This window comes from Lates calcarifer, linkage group LG15 (genome assembly GCF_001640805.2).
Source record: "Lates calcarifer isolate ASB-BC8 linkage group LG15, TLL_Latcal_v3, whole genome shotgun sequence".
Lineage (NCBI taxonomy): Eukaryota > Metazoa > Chordata > Actinopteri > Centropomidae > Lates > Lates calcarifer.
Window position 1 is genome coordinate 10,222,360 of NC_066847.1, and position 15,715 is coordinate 10,238,074.

The window sequence follows — 15,715 nt, forward strand, 5'->3', positions numbered from 1 at the left end:
TGCTGGTGACTCAGTGTAAGATTACTAAAGATAATAAAGAAATACGTCCTCGGTGTATCCCAACTCTACATTACTAGATTTGTGGTGATATTAAACAGCTAGGTAGTTGAGGGTGTGTTAACTGACAATGAGAAAAACATGACATTTATATTACTTTGCAAGCTGACCCCAAATAAACTTTTAATATTTTGTTATTTTCTAGTCAATCGTGAAAATCTAAGGCGAGAAAAGGAATTTGCTATCGATTAAACTTAATCTGAAATCATAGATGAATATTTTTAAAAATTAATATTTCTCGATTTTAGGGAAATTCACAGTCTGGGTCACAAGGTGAGAGATAGACTATGAATCCAGATGTATCTAACAGTATTGTTCAGCTATGATACATATGCTTTTCCTTTGGTTGGACATGTGGTCTTTTACAGTGATGCTTGTCCAAATACAATAAAAGCAATCTAATGCAGTGCAATGAGGAATTGCACATACTTTACTATATATCGGTGAGACTAAACAATCCTCTAACAGGCGCATGGCCCAGCACAGGGGGAGCAATTCCTCAGGTCAAGGGTTTGCCTGAGGGATGAGGAACACTCCTTTGAGGACAACAACATACATATTTTGGATAATGAGTACAGATGGTTTAAAAGAGGGGTGAAGGACGTCGTCTACATTAAAGTAGAGAAACCATCTCTCAGCAGAGAACGATACCTATGATACCTCATATCCCCCACCTACGACGTTTTCCTTTCATCTCTTGCCTGTGTGAGAAACATTATCATCAATGGACTTGATAACGACCCCACAGACGTCAAACACCTGGGAGCCTCCCCCAGTCAGTCAGAACTGAAGAGGCCTCTTGAATGAGAGGTGACTGCGGGTACAACGAAGACCATCTGGTTGACCTGGATGACTGAGAGTCTTAACAGAATACTTTATTCACACATTTTTTGTCTCCATGAATCAGCTCCTGAGTAAATCCCTTAAAATCTAGTAGTTTTGAATCTATGGCATTTAAATTATTACCGGTAACTAATACAGATTTAATGTAGATATGAATGATATGTAGAGGAGGTTTGAGTTTACAGTGAAAAATCCTCTTATTTTTAGATTTGTTGCATTCCTGTACAAAGTACAAACAGTGGAATAAGTTGTAATTATGGACACCATAATTTAAAAAAAAAAAAAAAAAATGAAAGGAGACAGGAATAGAGTTTATCCAGCAGGGCCAGTAGAGTGTAGCCTCACATGACTTTTCTGGTACAGTACATGAAAGAGCTCAGTCAGCAGAGCAAGACAAGTACTTCCTCATAAACCACATCCTTCCTTGTCAGTCAGCAAACAAAAAACTAAAACGTGTCTTCATCTCTCTCCTCCTCCTCTCTCTCTCTTTCTCTCTCTCCCTTCTTCTGCCTGTGTCTAATACCTGCATTGGGACATTAATACATGTAGGCCCTCTCACACATGCACGTGCAAATACTCTGGGTTGCTGCTGGGTTTCACACAGTATTTCAGACCAGCAGTGAGGACTGACTTGGTAGCCCTAACTCTGCAGGTAGACTTTGAGTTTCTATAATAAGCTGGTGTGATGCCACGTAAAAAAAATACTCTGTGTTTATTACCTGTTTACTGCATCACAATAACGCAAACATGTTCCGGGCAAAGACTTCTCTGAAGTGCTAATCAAACATACTAATCCTTACGGTCAAGCAACATTAATAGTGAAACCTCAAGATAAGCATGACCAGGTTTGCTCTAAGTCAGTTCAGAGTGATTTTGTTGCTCAGTCATCTCTCGTCCAGTCATCGCGGTACTCTGTTTGAGTGTTGCTGCTCCCAGAGAGCCTCAGAGGCAGTCCCTTTAAGAGGTAGCTTCCTCAACCATAGGGCTCATTTCATAGTTGACAGGAGGTCACGTGTTGTGGCCTACTTTCTGTGAAAACGGAGCTCAAGCAGAGTGTAACACAGTGGTGAGAGGAGCATAACATGACAGTGGAGCAGAGGCACATTAACCTCTCATCCCTATTATTCAGTTTATGACATGAATGTTTAAGAAGTCCATATGGTTAAGACTTAAAAACAAAGACACTGGCAGTCAGTTTTTTTAGGAAGTAGTCACAAGATTTACTGCTTTTGTGTTTGGGGAAGACCTGTGCACTAATGCAAATTAGTTGGTTGTTGCTAATTAACTCAAAAAGTTCTCACAACTACAAAGTTTACACTGTAATAAAAGGAATTTCTCAGAAACTCATCATTCTGTTTGTCACTTAGATCCTCTCTGGACAATTCAGTTTGTTGTAATTCTAATTAAAGTGACCCTAAACAATTACAAAAGATGTGAGGAAATACCAATATGTCATATAAAGTTAGTGACTCTAGTGACTTATATCTTGACATTTGTATTTTCATACTCATAAAAAGATGACTAATGTCACTTTTTAATAAAGAACTTTGGTCTTATCTGAGTAGCTCTTCAACATAATGTCAGTTCTTGGAATAATATTTATCTCCCCAACAACTCTATGTAAGAGCAACAGGATGTTTTGGAGTTAAATGAGTGATATGTGATATTTTACTAAAATGACTTCGTCACCCGACTATCAAGAAGGAGAGAGAGAGAGAGGGACAGATGTGAGAAAGAGAGAGAGAGAGAGAGAGAGAGAGAGAGTTAGATCGTTTGGAGCCAAAAGGTTGATTTTTGAATGAAACGAGAGAGATAGTGCCTGCATGTGGAAAAAAGTGGAGGCTGGAGGATGGCATGTTTTCATGCACCGAGCCAAGGGGTCTCAGTGAAGACAGAGACAGGATGAGAGAGCAGGCACGAGCTTTCAAAGGCAACATGTTACTCTCACAATGAGTCATCGCTTACATTTTGTGAATAATCCTTGACACACTTCAGGTCCCCTGTTCAGTCTCACACTCAGAGGGTCCCAGGTTACATCTCCTCACCTTCTCCTTCACTGTAAGTAACACAGCAAGACATTTTCAACTGTAGCTGTCAATCAGACTTTTGATAAGTATCCTAACATGATGAGTGTTAGTAGATTTATATATTAATGTACCTGTAATCTCATTCACAGTAGGATGTAAGGAGTGTTTTCAGTACCGCTGTATGTATGTTACTTCTTTTTCAAATCTGAACTGTGTGTCTTTAATCCTGGATATGTCTATCATGATGTGTAAAGTACTATAGATGCACACTGTTTCATACTTCTGCTCATCTTCCTCCCTCTTTTTATTCTCTTCCTCTCGTTTCCCTTTTCCTAGATGCGCCCACTTTGTTATATTGCCTTTACTCTCCTGTGCAGTCTCTCTTTCCTCTCCTCCGAGCCTTCCATACAATGCAATAAGACACAATATGCCTGGCCATTGGATGCGCCCAAGTTTTGCTGTGACAAGTGTCCGCCAGGTATGACGACTTCTTTTCACTGTGATACATTTTGTAGTTTTGATGCTGACAGGTTGTGACTGTGAACTGCTGTGTGTGTTCTAGGTAAAAGCATGGAAACACGTCCACTTGACTCGTGTAAGATTAAGTGTGAGCCTTGCGAGGGGGACCGATATATTAACTTTCACAACGTGGAGCTGAACTGCAAGATTTGCACAAATTGCAATAAAAGTGAGTAATTTCACAGCTTTTGTCTTGGGGTTGAGGTGCTAAATATGTGTGTGAACTGAACTGTATGACACTCTTACTCTTAGACCATTTTTAGACCTACAGCAGGGACAGTCTTGGTGACAGCTGTGATATCTAAGATGTTTTATATGACATTTCATTGTACAGCCACTGGTTGCAGAGATTTAAAATGCTTTAAAAGGGTTATGTCTTGCTCCTACAGGTGATCTGAACTCACCTTTATGTTTCCAGTTGGCTCTCTGATAACAACTGTATCATAATCCAGGGCACAAAGGTTTTTACATCATCAAATCTGAGTGTTAGATTATCATTATTGAATATACAGAGATAAGTCACAACCTGTGGAAATATTGCTTTTTATTTCTATAATGTTGTAGATCCTGTCAGATCTGGCTGACAGGAGTAAAGGTAGAAGAAGAATGCTTTAAGAAACGCAACTGAGACACACAGCAGTAGATGTGGACTGGTTGTGATATGATATGAATATCTGCAATTACACAATATCATATAAATACTATATAGCCTCCTCCCATTTGAGAGATTGTGGTTCCCTTTTCATTTGTGTGATGTGTATGTCTGTCTCTTGAGAATGATGTGTAAGTGATTCATCACCTCTCAGTAATTCTGACCACCAAGCTCTACTAGGTACAGCACAATACCATCAAGAAGACAGGCTGTTAGTTGTTACTCAACTCTGTCTGTACATCATGATTTCAGAGAAGTTTGCCCATAGAAACCTAAGGTCATATGCAAGGGGATTTCCCATTCTGTGTATGATGGTGGGATACAGTCAGACAGAGATAAAAGAGGGGAGGGGAGGGGGGAAGGGGGTCTGATGACTGTTAACCAGCTCAGTGACTTATTGGGGTGGGCTTCTCTTCATGTAGACATGACAATAACAGCAGCACCAGCAGCATAGCCCACCAAGGGTGGTATGAAAAAAAAAACAGGAGGAGGTTGAAAAAGTAGACCATCGTCATGTCAGTGGAAAAAAAAAGAAAAACACTGAAAAGTGGTAAACATCGGAAAGAGCAGCAGACACAAATGTCATTTGTTATTACTCAGGTCTCTGCCCTGCTACAGGTGAGCAAAAACAGCCTGTTATGCTTATTTTTAAATGTCACTGTGGAAAACAGAAGAAAGATCACATAGAAGTGAGAGAAAGTTTTATGATTCTCAGTCAGAATTTTAGGTGCATGTATATTGTAGCATTTACTTTGACTTTTACTCTTTACATATTAGAACTAAAGGTAACCGCACTTCAATAGAGAGATAAGAGTGCAGCTGTGAACGAACCTTTGAAATATGTCAAATACATGAGGAACTCTTCTGCATCTGCTTCTGCATTCTGCAAACCTCTTTAAAGTGCTGATACTTAGAATCTGGGGGGATGAACTTGAGTGTTCAAAATGTCAAAAACCTTTAATCCTACACACACAGGGGCTTTGTGCTAATTAAAGGTTATGGAAATTAATTCAGGTGGAAATCATTCAGCCCACACAAAAATCTCACACACTTATCTTGTAATACAATGGTATTTTTTCTCAGGCTTCATCAGGGGGTTCACAGCTTGCCAAGACTTGGATGTGCTAATAGAGTGTCGAAGAAGGCACAATGCTGCATATTTCCAACTTTATTACATTACATTTTAGCACAGAATAACATTTTCAGTTCACAAATCCCTTCAAATGACACCAGTTGCCTCATCAGTTATATCTATTGCTCTGAATCTGCAGACACCCATAACTCTTATGCTTGTTTCTGACTTTTTCATTTGCTTGAATACTCAGTGATAGCCAAGTGTAGGGATCTTAGAGTAATGCATTTTTGAAGACTTTTAAGTAAAATTTTGTAATCGCATTACAGTGGTACAGCACAGTGAGGTAACAAGTGGGGTAACAACCCACTCAAATCCACAGAGCAAGACTTCCTGCCAGCTCCAGATTCTCCACACTGACAGCTCTGTGGTGAACTGTGTCCTCTGGCCTCCTAGTGACGAGGACAAGCTAGAAGCTTGTGGGAAGATTTTGTTGTCAGCATTGGGAAACAGTCAGGTATAGCCAAGGCAAGAAGTCTGTGGGGTTACATCGGTTAATTTACAAAATCTAACAACTAATATATGAAGTCTGTCTGAACTCTGACTGTAAATGACATAAGATTATAGGTATTTATGATTTTCACCGTTTTATTGTCAAAGCTCATAATAACTTTGTTTTATGAGAACAAATGTGCAGTGATGACTATAGCTCAGTGGAACTCATATAAGTAGTTTTCTACTTGCTAATTTGCGAGATCACACTGAAGTATGCGTGCTAAAGCCTTCCGTAAGAAAGGAAATGTTTCACAAAGTGAAATACTGCTTTCACTGAGAAATAACAGTTGTGTCTGTCTCTAAAGAAGTGGTATCTAGTGATAATATAACCGTCTTATGACTTAAAACTAGAATCTTCATCTGCCATGCCCAGTTTGTGAGTCATTTCACATGTTCTGATATACGTCATGTTCTAAACACAGTTTTTGTGTATGTGTGTGTATCACACACACACAGACATACTCTTAGTTAGTTATGATTATACTTTGTCTTTTACTGACAACTGGTTTTGTTTTGTTTTTACAGCAAATATGGAGTATAAGTCACCCTGTAATGCCACTCATGACGCTGTGTGCAGATGTAAACCTGGCTATGGATGCACAGACCAGTCCTGCACACAGTGCGTGCCGATACCAGACACCACTCCTCCATCCACTCCAAGTAAGATGCACCCGCATGCTGAAGATGCGAAAGATATTGTTAACACTGTGTACATTGCAGACACATTTTACACAAGTTGAATATCTTTGTTTTCGGGGGGGAACATCAGGCACATGAGAGTCAGCTGCTGTATTACATTCAAAAGTTAACATTTGATCAAGAAAACTATTTTTTCAGTGCAATACAGATGTTTGAATAATACAAACTCTGAATATAGAAACTGGAAAATTTACATTTTGGATTTATTGCTCAAATAATTTCTATATCTAATAGAGAAAATACTGTAAGGAAACTAACTTTACATCAGGATGAAAGGTTTCCATAGAGGTAACCAAATTACCGTAAATTTTTTCATTAAACTTTCTGGTTCAGCATCTGTGGCACCACAACCACCTTCACTATTAGGTGTCATCAGAGGTGCAATCTTTTTCATTCATAACCACACTTTACTCTGATGTCGGTGAACAGGTTGAACCAGAAACCAAAGGAGGGCAGCAAAACCACGATTAACAGCTGGGGTGCTGGTGCGTCTTCGTTCAATTACATGACTTGACGTGTAGTTTTTTAAACTGCAGTATTTGACATGAGAGCTGGAGACTGGAGACCTGCTGGAACTACAGAAATTTGTGTAGATTATTTAATTTAAAAACATGGAGATTCTGAAGTTCAAAAGACTTAAATGTTTTATTTTGTGAAAACAAGGTGTCAACAAGTGGAAACAAGAAATAATGTCAGAATGAGATTCATATATGATGCACACAAGATCTGTCTATCTGAATATTTTAAAGCATTTTTTTATATTCATAGATCAAATGACTGCTTGTATATGAAAGGAGACACTTTCAAAAATGAACACACAAATAATTATTAACCAACCCTCAACAATATAGAGCATTTTAGTATCTTTCAGCTCCATGTTTTAGTTTTACAGACCACAACTTTACTCTTTTAGTCCACTCTCCTTTGCATCATTTTCAGAAACAGCAGGCAGCTGTCTTGAGTGAAAAACTTAATTGTATGTTTACTGCCCTCCATCAACCATCTGTACACAAAGTTAGCAACTAGCTGGTGAACTCAAAGGACCTTTTGGCAGCTAACCTTTGAGGTTACAATCTGTCAGTTTAAAATTTGTTTTGCTGCCCCTAAGTGGCCAAATACTATTAATACTGCTTTAAAGGACAGCAGATTCACCTGAGTTAATATGCAGATTTAGACTGTGTAATAGATTTCACCCATGCTGATTTTTGCACCACAAAATATTTTACTCCATCTGCTCCATCACTTGGCCCTACAGCATCTCCATGAGAAGGGGGTCTTTGCGCTTTTAAGGGGCCCAGAATCCCTAGCTACACCCCTGTTCATCACACTGCTTGACTAAACTGGACTAATTGTTTCACAGGAGGAAAAAAAAACATTCACTAGAACTGACTGTAACCATGGCAACATGTTGAAGCGCTACACAGAACTCTGCAACCATGGTGACATGTTGTAGTACCTCAGACACTACTGTAACCATAGCAACATACTGCAGTATTCCGAAATGGTTGTTCAGCTGAAGCAGCTGCTTGCTGATGTAGTTACTAAAAATAATACAAACAGATAATCATAGTGATAAACTCTCTACATGCCCTGCCCTCAGTTAGCTACTATTTACTCTGCAGTATCCATGGAACGCTGTCACAAGGTGACACAAGTTAATTATAAATCATGTTGTGTTATAAATTCAGACTTCCTGACCAAAGAGTTAAAAATAAGGGACTTCAGAATGAGCTCAATGACTAATCTGAACCATGAACAGTTGAAAGATTAATGTCTACACTGAGCTCATATGTTTGGTTTTTAAAATTATTCTTTTCCTTTCAGCCTCCACAACACCACAGGCACCCACAGAGCCAATCAAAGGTAAAGTAAACTACTGCTTCTGTGCCACTAAAACGATTAGACTGCCCCTCCAGTGGGTTTTAATGTACATTATCAATGTACATTATCTCTCTCATGCATTCTTACAGATACGATGTGGTTCCTGGTGATCATTGCCCTCCTGTGTGCAGTTTGTGCACTTGTTGTTGTAACAAAAATCAAGCCCTTTCTGCACTGGATCAGGTCCAAGCTTGGTAAGTAGATAATTATTGTGGAACAGCCTGCAGCACTACACTAAAACAGGAAGTACACTGAGCATCAATGTATTTGTTATGTCTTACATAATATTTCTACAAAAACCTCCCCTTTCTTCTCTTGTTGATCAGCCGAAAAACCAGCACTAACTCCTTCATACTCTGGGGACGATGATGTATCCAAGCCTGTCCAGGAAGTGTGTGGGAAATGTGACCAACTTATTGACATATGAGTTAAACACCAGACGGGTGTTGAACTTGGCCTGAACATGGATTAGCAAGAATTTTGACTGGGGGACACACAGATCCAATGCAAAACATCTTTTGTTGCTTTGGACATTTCACGACTTGTGGGACCAAACATTGCTCCAGTCTGTGCTGGCGAATGGAACCGCAGAGGATGTACTTTATGTATGAAGAGTGATACAGTTTCCAGAGAGGAAACATGACTGTTTGACATCTGTGACGTTAAGGTGATAAAAGTGTATAAAACATAGAGATAAAGAATGAGGAAGAAAGCACAGAGAAAATACAGAGTGGGATACTATGACGTCCATGGGTTAGAAATTGTGCACTGTGTTGCTAAAAGGTGGTATGTACTGTAGTACACATAGTAGTCAAAGATACTTCACATCTTTACATTTATATGTGTATATATATAAATAGACTTTTTGCAGCAGTTTAAAATGTTTTGTAATAACTTCCATGCATTTCTACTTAGTTTTCTTTATTCAAATTAAAATTTTTATTGTAATTAACATGCCTAATATTTATGCAAAACATTAAACATTTGGGTCTAATACTTTAAAGAGAGATGACAGAGCTTATCAAAGAGTATTTACAGGATTTATTAAATTATAACTTACAGAATTAAAGTTTCTGGTGCGTACCAGCCACAGGTTTTCCCAGAAGCTGCAGGAAATAATGTCAGTGTAGAGCACTGTAATCCCTTTATAGTTTGTCAGAAGAAGATGAAATGTGCTCCACACTCATCTGTAGTTTCACAGTTTTATAATCCCTTCCTTTAAAGGAATGTGTTGAGGGTCATGTTCACAACCACCAACACAAATCCTCTGGGAGTTTTGCGACGTATCATAGCTCCTCCTCTTTGGACACATGGCAGTCCTTCCCCTGCTCCTGGGAGGGGAAGAAAATGCTGTCAGTCTCTCGGCTCCTCTCCTCCTCAGAGAGGTGAATGCTGGGAGAGGACGTGGGGTGGCAAACAGGACAGTCTCTTTCATCTTCTTCTACACTGGCCACTCTCTCAGCTGTCTTTCCACCTTCAACCGTTGGACCAACTTGCCCTGTAAACTCACTGAGCAAGCTGAAAATGACCGTCCCCGGATTATGGACATGGACTGGACCTACACAGACACAGGGGAATATTTTACTTGACCTGCAGAGGTGCATTAACATGTAGTTTGCAGAGCAGGGTAAAACTCAGACTCATAACAGTAAGATAGTTGCATCTGTTAGTCAACTATTTCACATGAAAGTTTTCATTTCACTCATCAGTACCCATATTGGCTGCTGACAGGGACGGTGGCTGCTGCTTTGCACTGAATGAGTCTCTGGGGAACTGATGATTTGACTCCTTTGACTTGTGAGAAGCATCTTGCTTTCCCTAAAGAAGAACATGACCATCAGTTTGACAAAAACAAAGGAGAAATGATGCCATATATGTAAATATATGATAGAATCCTTTAGACACTTACCTCATTACATAGTTTTGCAATAGCTGAAAAAAAGGAGATTAAGTAATGAGAGACAGTATTGTTTTTGTTCCATCAGTGATGTTTCAACATGCATATGATTTACATAACATCTCAGAGTCAAGAACATATCTATTCTTGCTCATAACAAAACTCTAATCAGTAATTTCTACTCTTTTTATGTAAAACGTTTATTATTTCCCAGAAGTGATGCAACCATAATGTTTAAACTGAGGCACCAGACTCTGACCCTGTCCTGGATGTAAACACCATCTTACCTTGCTTGAAACACGTTTCATCTCCTGGGCGACGGACGCAGAACAGGATCACAAGGGCCACGCATCCTATCACAACCAGTGAACTCAAGATGGCTGCCAGCTGTCTGCTCCTCACATCTGAGAGAGAGAGATGGGATAAAGAGTCTATGCTCACGCTCATGGCTCTGTGAGGCTGCAATTAGGCACAGCAGTGATCTTAACTAAATGCCAATATCTTCACAATGACAGTGCTAATACGCTGATGTGAAGCAAGTAATATAAGCTAATTATTAAGGAAGGACATCAATTTGGCAGATGTTTGGTTATAAACCAGTTGGACAAATTATAATTTTGATCTGAAGATGGTGCTAGAGACAAAGTCAGACGATTGCCAAAATAACCTCATTATCATGGTAATCCATCGAATAGTTGTGGCAATATCTCACCCAAAACCTCAAATGTCAACCACTAGAGGAAAAGTCAGAGGATCACCAAGCTCATTAGGATTCATCATCTGGGAACCTTCAAAGCAACACTGTCTGGCTGAGTGGTGGCAACAGCGGCAGCTGCAGCCACAGGTGGTAATTACAGGATGCTGGCTCATTAAATTCTTTTGAGCTCAGACTCAAAGCTCAGAAGAATTTAATCAGCAAGTCTTTGTGGAAGTAACAGCTCATGGACAGAAAACGGTCTATCAATTGTGTGCCTCCATAAACCAGTCAAGCTGCAGTAAATATGGTCATAATCTTTTCCTTCTGTTCCTGACATGTGGCCAGAGAAGGGTCAGACATTTGTGTTGAATTTTGTTGTTGAATTAGGGAATTAATTCTTGAGTTAAGGCCAAAAACATGTTTTGTGAGGTCATGGTGAACTTGAGCTTTAACCACCAAATGTTTATATCCATGGGTCAGACAGAGGCATAAAAACTGAGCTGGTGGTGCTACAAGAATACCCAAGAAATCGCCAATGTCAAGGCAATTCACCCAACAGTTGGTATTTTACTAAAAGCCAAAACTGTCAACCTGCAGGTGGCACTAGAGGAAAAACTGAGCAGGATTCATCTTGAAGGGATGACTATGAATGTCACGGTAACCTCTGAGATACTTGGTGAGATGTTTCACTCTGACCCAAGGTGGTGGACATCTCTTAAGCCATGCCTCTAGCACAAATAAAAATTTATCCTTGTGTCACAAAACAATCCAAATCAATGGAAAGTATTCTCACTTACTTTTTCCCCCACATCCACTCATACACACTCACCTGCGCTGGGTGTTGGAGGGACTCGATTAACGTCACATCTGTGTGAGATATGAGTGTTAAATAAGCGTTGGGTATCTCAAATATGTAACAAGGACAGTCTGTGATGTCTGTAATGTGTGAACCAAATGCTTTGAGCATTTCAAGTCATCTAGATTTTGAATGTCATGTGAATCAACACCTTTAAAATTCCAGTCTGTGAGGAATTTCTAATGTACTGTATCTCAGGAAATCACAACTCACTCAGCAAATCTGCAGGATGTGACTGGAGTGCTGGTATGTCCTGAGGAAACTGTGGAAGGCGTCTGTTTATCGTTTTCTGAGGTCACGACTGTTGCTAATGGAGAACAAAAATATCAGAGATTTGGTTTCAGATTTCAGAGGACAAACACAGTCTCAAGCAAAATGTCATAAGAGAAGTTGACAGGTGTGAGCGAGAGCGAGCAGACTGATTGGTTAATGTGATGATGGACAGTCTTTACTCACATCATGTCACACACTGCTACTTTTTGTAGAAATGCCGGTTTCAGTCAAAACAAAATTCAGACAATTGGGATCTGAGCACTTAATGTATTGAAATCTATTTTGGAATTGTGTTTCTGGTCACCTGAAGAATTTTCTGTTTTTGGTCTGTACCAAATCCTGAGGGAGATATCAGTCTTTTAAATTGCTTTACCCTCCACTGTTATGTACATTGGACACTACGAAGGTGGTGAAAATTGACCCAAAACAATACATTCACAGGCCAGACAGCTAAACAATGAGCTGACACTCACTATGAAGCTCTGTAAAGCCAGAAGGAGCTGCTGATTCAAGTGATAATTCTTTGAGGGTTCTTAACTAAGAGTTAACCCCCTCACATTGCCAGATATTGTTTTCACATTGTCATTTCATTCATTTATTTTAGCTGCTTTAAAGTGTCAACTTTTCCATTGCTGTGTAACTGTCTTGTTCCAGCCTGACTGCAATGCATTTTTTTCAATCTTAAAGACTTTTTGGTATCACTTTCTGATAAGGGTTTATAAGTTGTAATCAAGTGATTTATTGATGGTTGATGTATCATTTACCAGTGCTTCATAGATCAGTTTTAAACCATTAGTACGTACAACTTTTGGGCTGCCAAATTGTGGGAAATCACCTCTCTAATGGATTGTTTGACTACGTATCTTCTAGGGAAAGAAATCTATCTGGACCAAAATCTATTTATAAACTGTTTATTAACATTTATGACTGCAGACTTAATGGACTGCAGAACCTTTACTTAATGACTTATTAAAATTCATGATTGTAGGTGACCAGCCTTTCCTAATGGCTCAGCAGTAATTTAGAAACCCAAGGTCTAAATACTAACATTTATTTTAACTGCATTGCTACTAAATGGTAACACGCAGCCACGTTATTACCAAGAATTTCTATTTAAACAGGGCACACTGATACAAGAGAGTCTTTGCTTCCTCTCATAATAATGTAATATCTCTTATTGTAAACATTTCACATTTACTGTATTATTCTCTCTACATTTGTACTATTTAATGTTGCACATTTATCAACAGCTAGTCAAAATGTTAATAAACAGTTTTGGTCCGAATGTCCTGCAGCACTTTTACAGAAGATAAGGGGCCAAACAGTCCATTGTAAGGATCTCATGCTCTTATTAATGGCTTACAACAAATCTGTGTGAGTAAATTATGTATTAATCATTAATGAAACCATTAATCACAGCTTATAAACCTCCATAAATTATGCCTCATCACAAAATGGTGAAGACTTGTTTTGGAAAAAGTAAGAGTTTTTGAGAATCCTCTCAACCTACAACTGATCTGAAAGCATGACATTTCTTTCATTTCTTTCATATCTCATATTTCATGTATCTACAGTTTGGGGGATTTTCAAAGTTTCATTATTTCTTATCACAGTTGTTTAAGATGAACATTTGTCATGGCTCCCTTTCATCAAAATGAATACAATTACTTTTGATATTTCAGTAGATTTTCCTGTTAACACTTGCTTATGTTTACTTGGAGGTAAATGAAGGACTATTAGTGGTAATGGTTTATGTTCACATCATGTTATTACTATTCGAACTAGAGGATCTGAACATTTCTCATACCACAGTGTACCTCATTCAGGGGGGAGCCCCAACAGATCAGAGCAGACAACATGTCTTAATTTCTGTCACCTGTGTCACATGTGTAAATAACTGGTGTGTCATTCTCTTACAGTCAGTTAAAGCCTTAGAGGCATATTTAGTTTGTAACGAGGCCCCCTGCTGATGGAACCCTGTCTAATCTGACAGAGTCGAAAAGTATGCACAGCTCAGTATTTACCAGTTGTGGTTGTTTCCTGGATCTTGACGCAGTATCTGCAGTTCTCTGTGTACTGGTCCCACTCAGTGCATTTGTAACCAGCCTCACAGACACACTTTAAATTGGATATGCTGCTGCAGTTCTGAACCACCTTGAGATGATAATCTGAGAGACGTGGAAAATAATGGCTACTGGTTATTTTAATAAAACAGCAAAAATTCATTTCTAGAAATGCAAAGAGATCAGTGTTGCTATTAATAGATTTTCAGTTTATGATAGAAACTCAAAGGTCACTGGTATCATTGCAGTCCTAACAGGGACGGATGAAACCATTGAGTTAGTAGAAATGACTCATAGTTTCTTTACCTGGCCTGCAGTCTCCGAAGCAGCGATGGCAGCTGTCCTCACGGTTCCACTCAGTTGTGAAGCTTCCAGCAGAACAGGGCACACACTCTGTGCAAGACTTCTGATACTCACCTGACAGAACAGAAAGAAACAAACGAGAACAACCGGATGACAAGGAGAGCAGAGAGGTTGCTCTACCAGGCTGCATATTAATGAAGGATGTGGTTGTACAGCACAGATTCAGCGTGCAGCGTGCGTCATTTTTCATCAAGAAAGACATATAGACGTGCAAAAAAACAGACACACAGAGAGAGAAAGATAAATACTGTATGTCTCAGCGTTTCATAGTAATTTCCAAATATTAATCACTGCTGATTCATTCATCACAAACAGTGAGTCAAAGCCAAATGAGGAACAGACAGAAAAATAGACAGAAATAAGAGAAACTCATACCACATATCAACATTTTCTTACCTGCAGGGCACAGTTTACACGTTCTGCCATATAATTTGTAAATCCTCTCTATCTGTTAACAAATAATACAAGTAGATATGAGTCATTATAATAATGCAGCAAAGTCCCAAATAACTTATCACACATGTGACTTATCACACCTGTTTATACGTTTGACTGTTCTAGATTACTTCTTCTATGTGAAAAGCAAACAACTATAGGTTTCTCTGTAAGATTATACAATAATCTAGAAACTGAAGAGAAAAGATTTTTTACCGGTGGAGAGGTGAGCACCAACTGTGAAGATAACATCAGGATAATCACAAAGTATTGCACAAGTCCCATTCTATCAAGAAAAATGTAGAAAATATTAAAATTAATGGCAGATATCAAGTTGTCAGCTACAAACACCAATTTGAAATGAAAGGTGCGTGCTGTGACTTTAACTGCAAGAACAAAAATTCCTCGTATCATAAATAACAGGCTACATTAGAGTACAGTGGAAACTTTACAAAAGAACCAATAATTATTACCTTCAATATGACGCGTCCTTTGTTCTTCTTTCGTTGTTTTGTTAACTTCCTCAAGGTGTGACTCTCTCTCTCTCTCTCTTACTCTGTCTTCTCTCACCACCCTCTGTGTCACTATTTCCTTACCTGGTTACATCCTCCTGTCTTCCTGTCTCTCTCGCCCACTGAGCTTCTACCAGTCTGCTGCCGTCCTGTTTACACATTCAGTGCTCTCACACACACGCGGACCCATCCGCTCCATGACTAACGTTTCTGCATCAAAGCCTCATCACTTTCCATGCAAACTGTAAGATCTGACGAAGAATGAAGAGAAAGACAGAAACGTTCTGTGTCAACAACATGATGGAGGAGCAGAT

The 15,715-nt window shown here is 39.1% G+C and overlaps 2 protein-coding genes across 3 annotated transcripts; one reads left to right on the forward strand and one right to left on the reverse strand.

Annotated features, from left to right (window-relative positions):
• The first annotated feature begins 11 nt into the window (after nt 1-11).
• Nucleotides 12-9,257, forward strand: cd27 (CD27 molecule). Its single transcript, XM_018682746.2, has 7 exons — nt 12-2,958; nt 3,264-3,405; nt 3,490-3,615; nt 6,251-6,385; nt 8,249-8,287; nt 8,395-8,499; nt 8,632-9,257. The coding sequence occupies exons 2-7, from the start codon at nt 3,264-3,266 to the stop codon at nt 8,730-8,732; spliced, it is 648 nt and encodes a 215-aa protein (XP_018538262.1). The 5' UTR covers nt 12-2,958; the 3' UTR covers nt 8,733-9,257.
• A 66-nt stretch (nt 9,258-9,323) lies between these two features.
• Nucleotides 9,324-15,523, reverse strand: si:dkey-260g12.1 (tumor necrosis factor receptor superfamily member 5). Of its 2 annotated transcripts, none has more exons than XM_018682744.2 (11): nt 15,363-15,523; nt 15,106-15,175; nt 14,851-14,902; nt 14,398-14,508; nt 14,053-14,196; nt 11,969-12,062; nt 11,729-11,766; nt 10,490-10,606; nt 10,215-10,237; nt 10,018-10,123; nt 9,324-9,863 (listed from the first exon to the last, which is right to left on the reverse strand). In XM_018682744.2, exons 2-11 carry the CDS (start codon nt 15,172-15,174, stop codon nt 9,592-9,594), a joined length of 1,026 nt encoding a protein of 341 aa, XP_018538260.1. In that variant the 5' UTR covers nt 15,175; nt 15,363-15,523; the 3' UTR covers nt 9,324-9,591. The 2 variants fall into 2 exon arrangements, with proteins under 2 accessions (XP_018538260.1, XP_018538259.2); XM_018682743.2 differs by having other exon boundaries at nt 14,398-14,578; nt 15,363-15,461.
• Between the last annotated feature and the right edge of the window lie 192 nt (nt 15,524-15,715).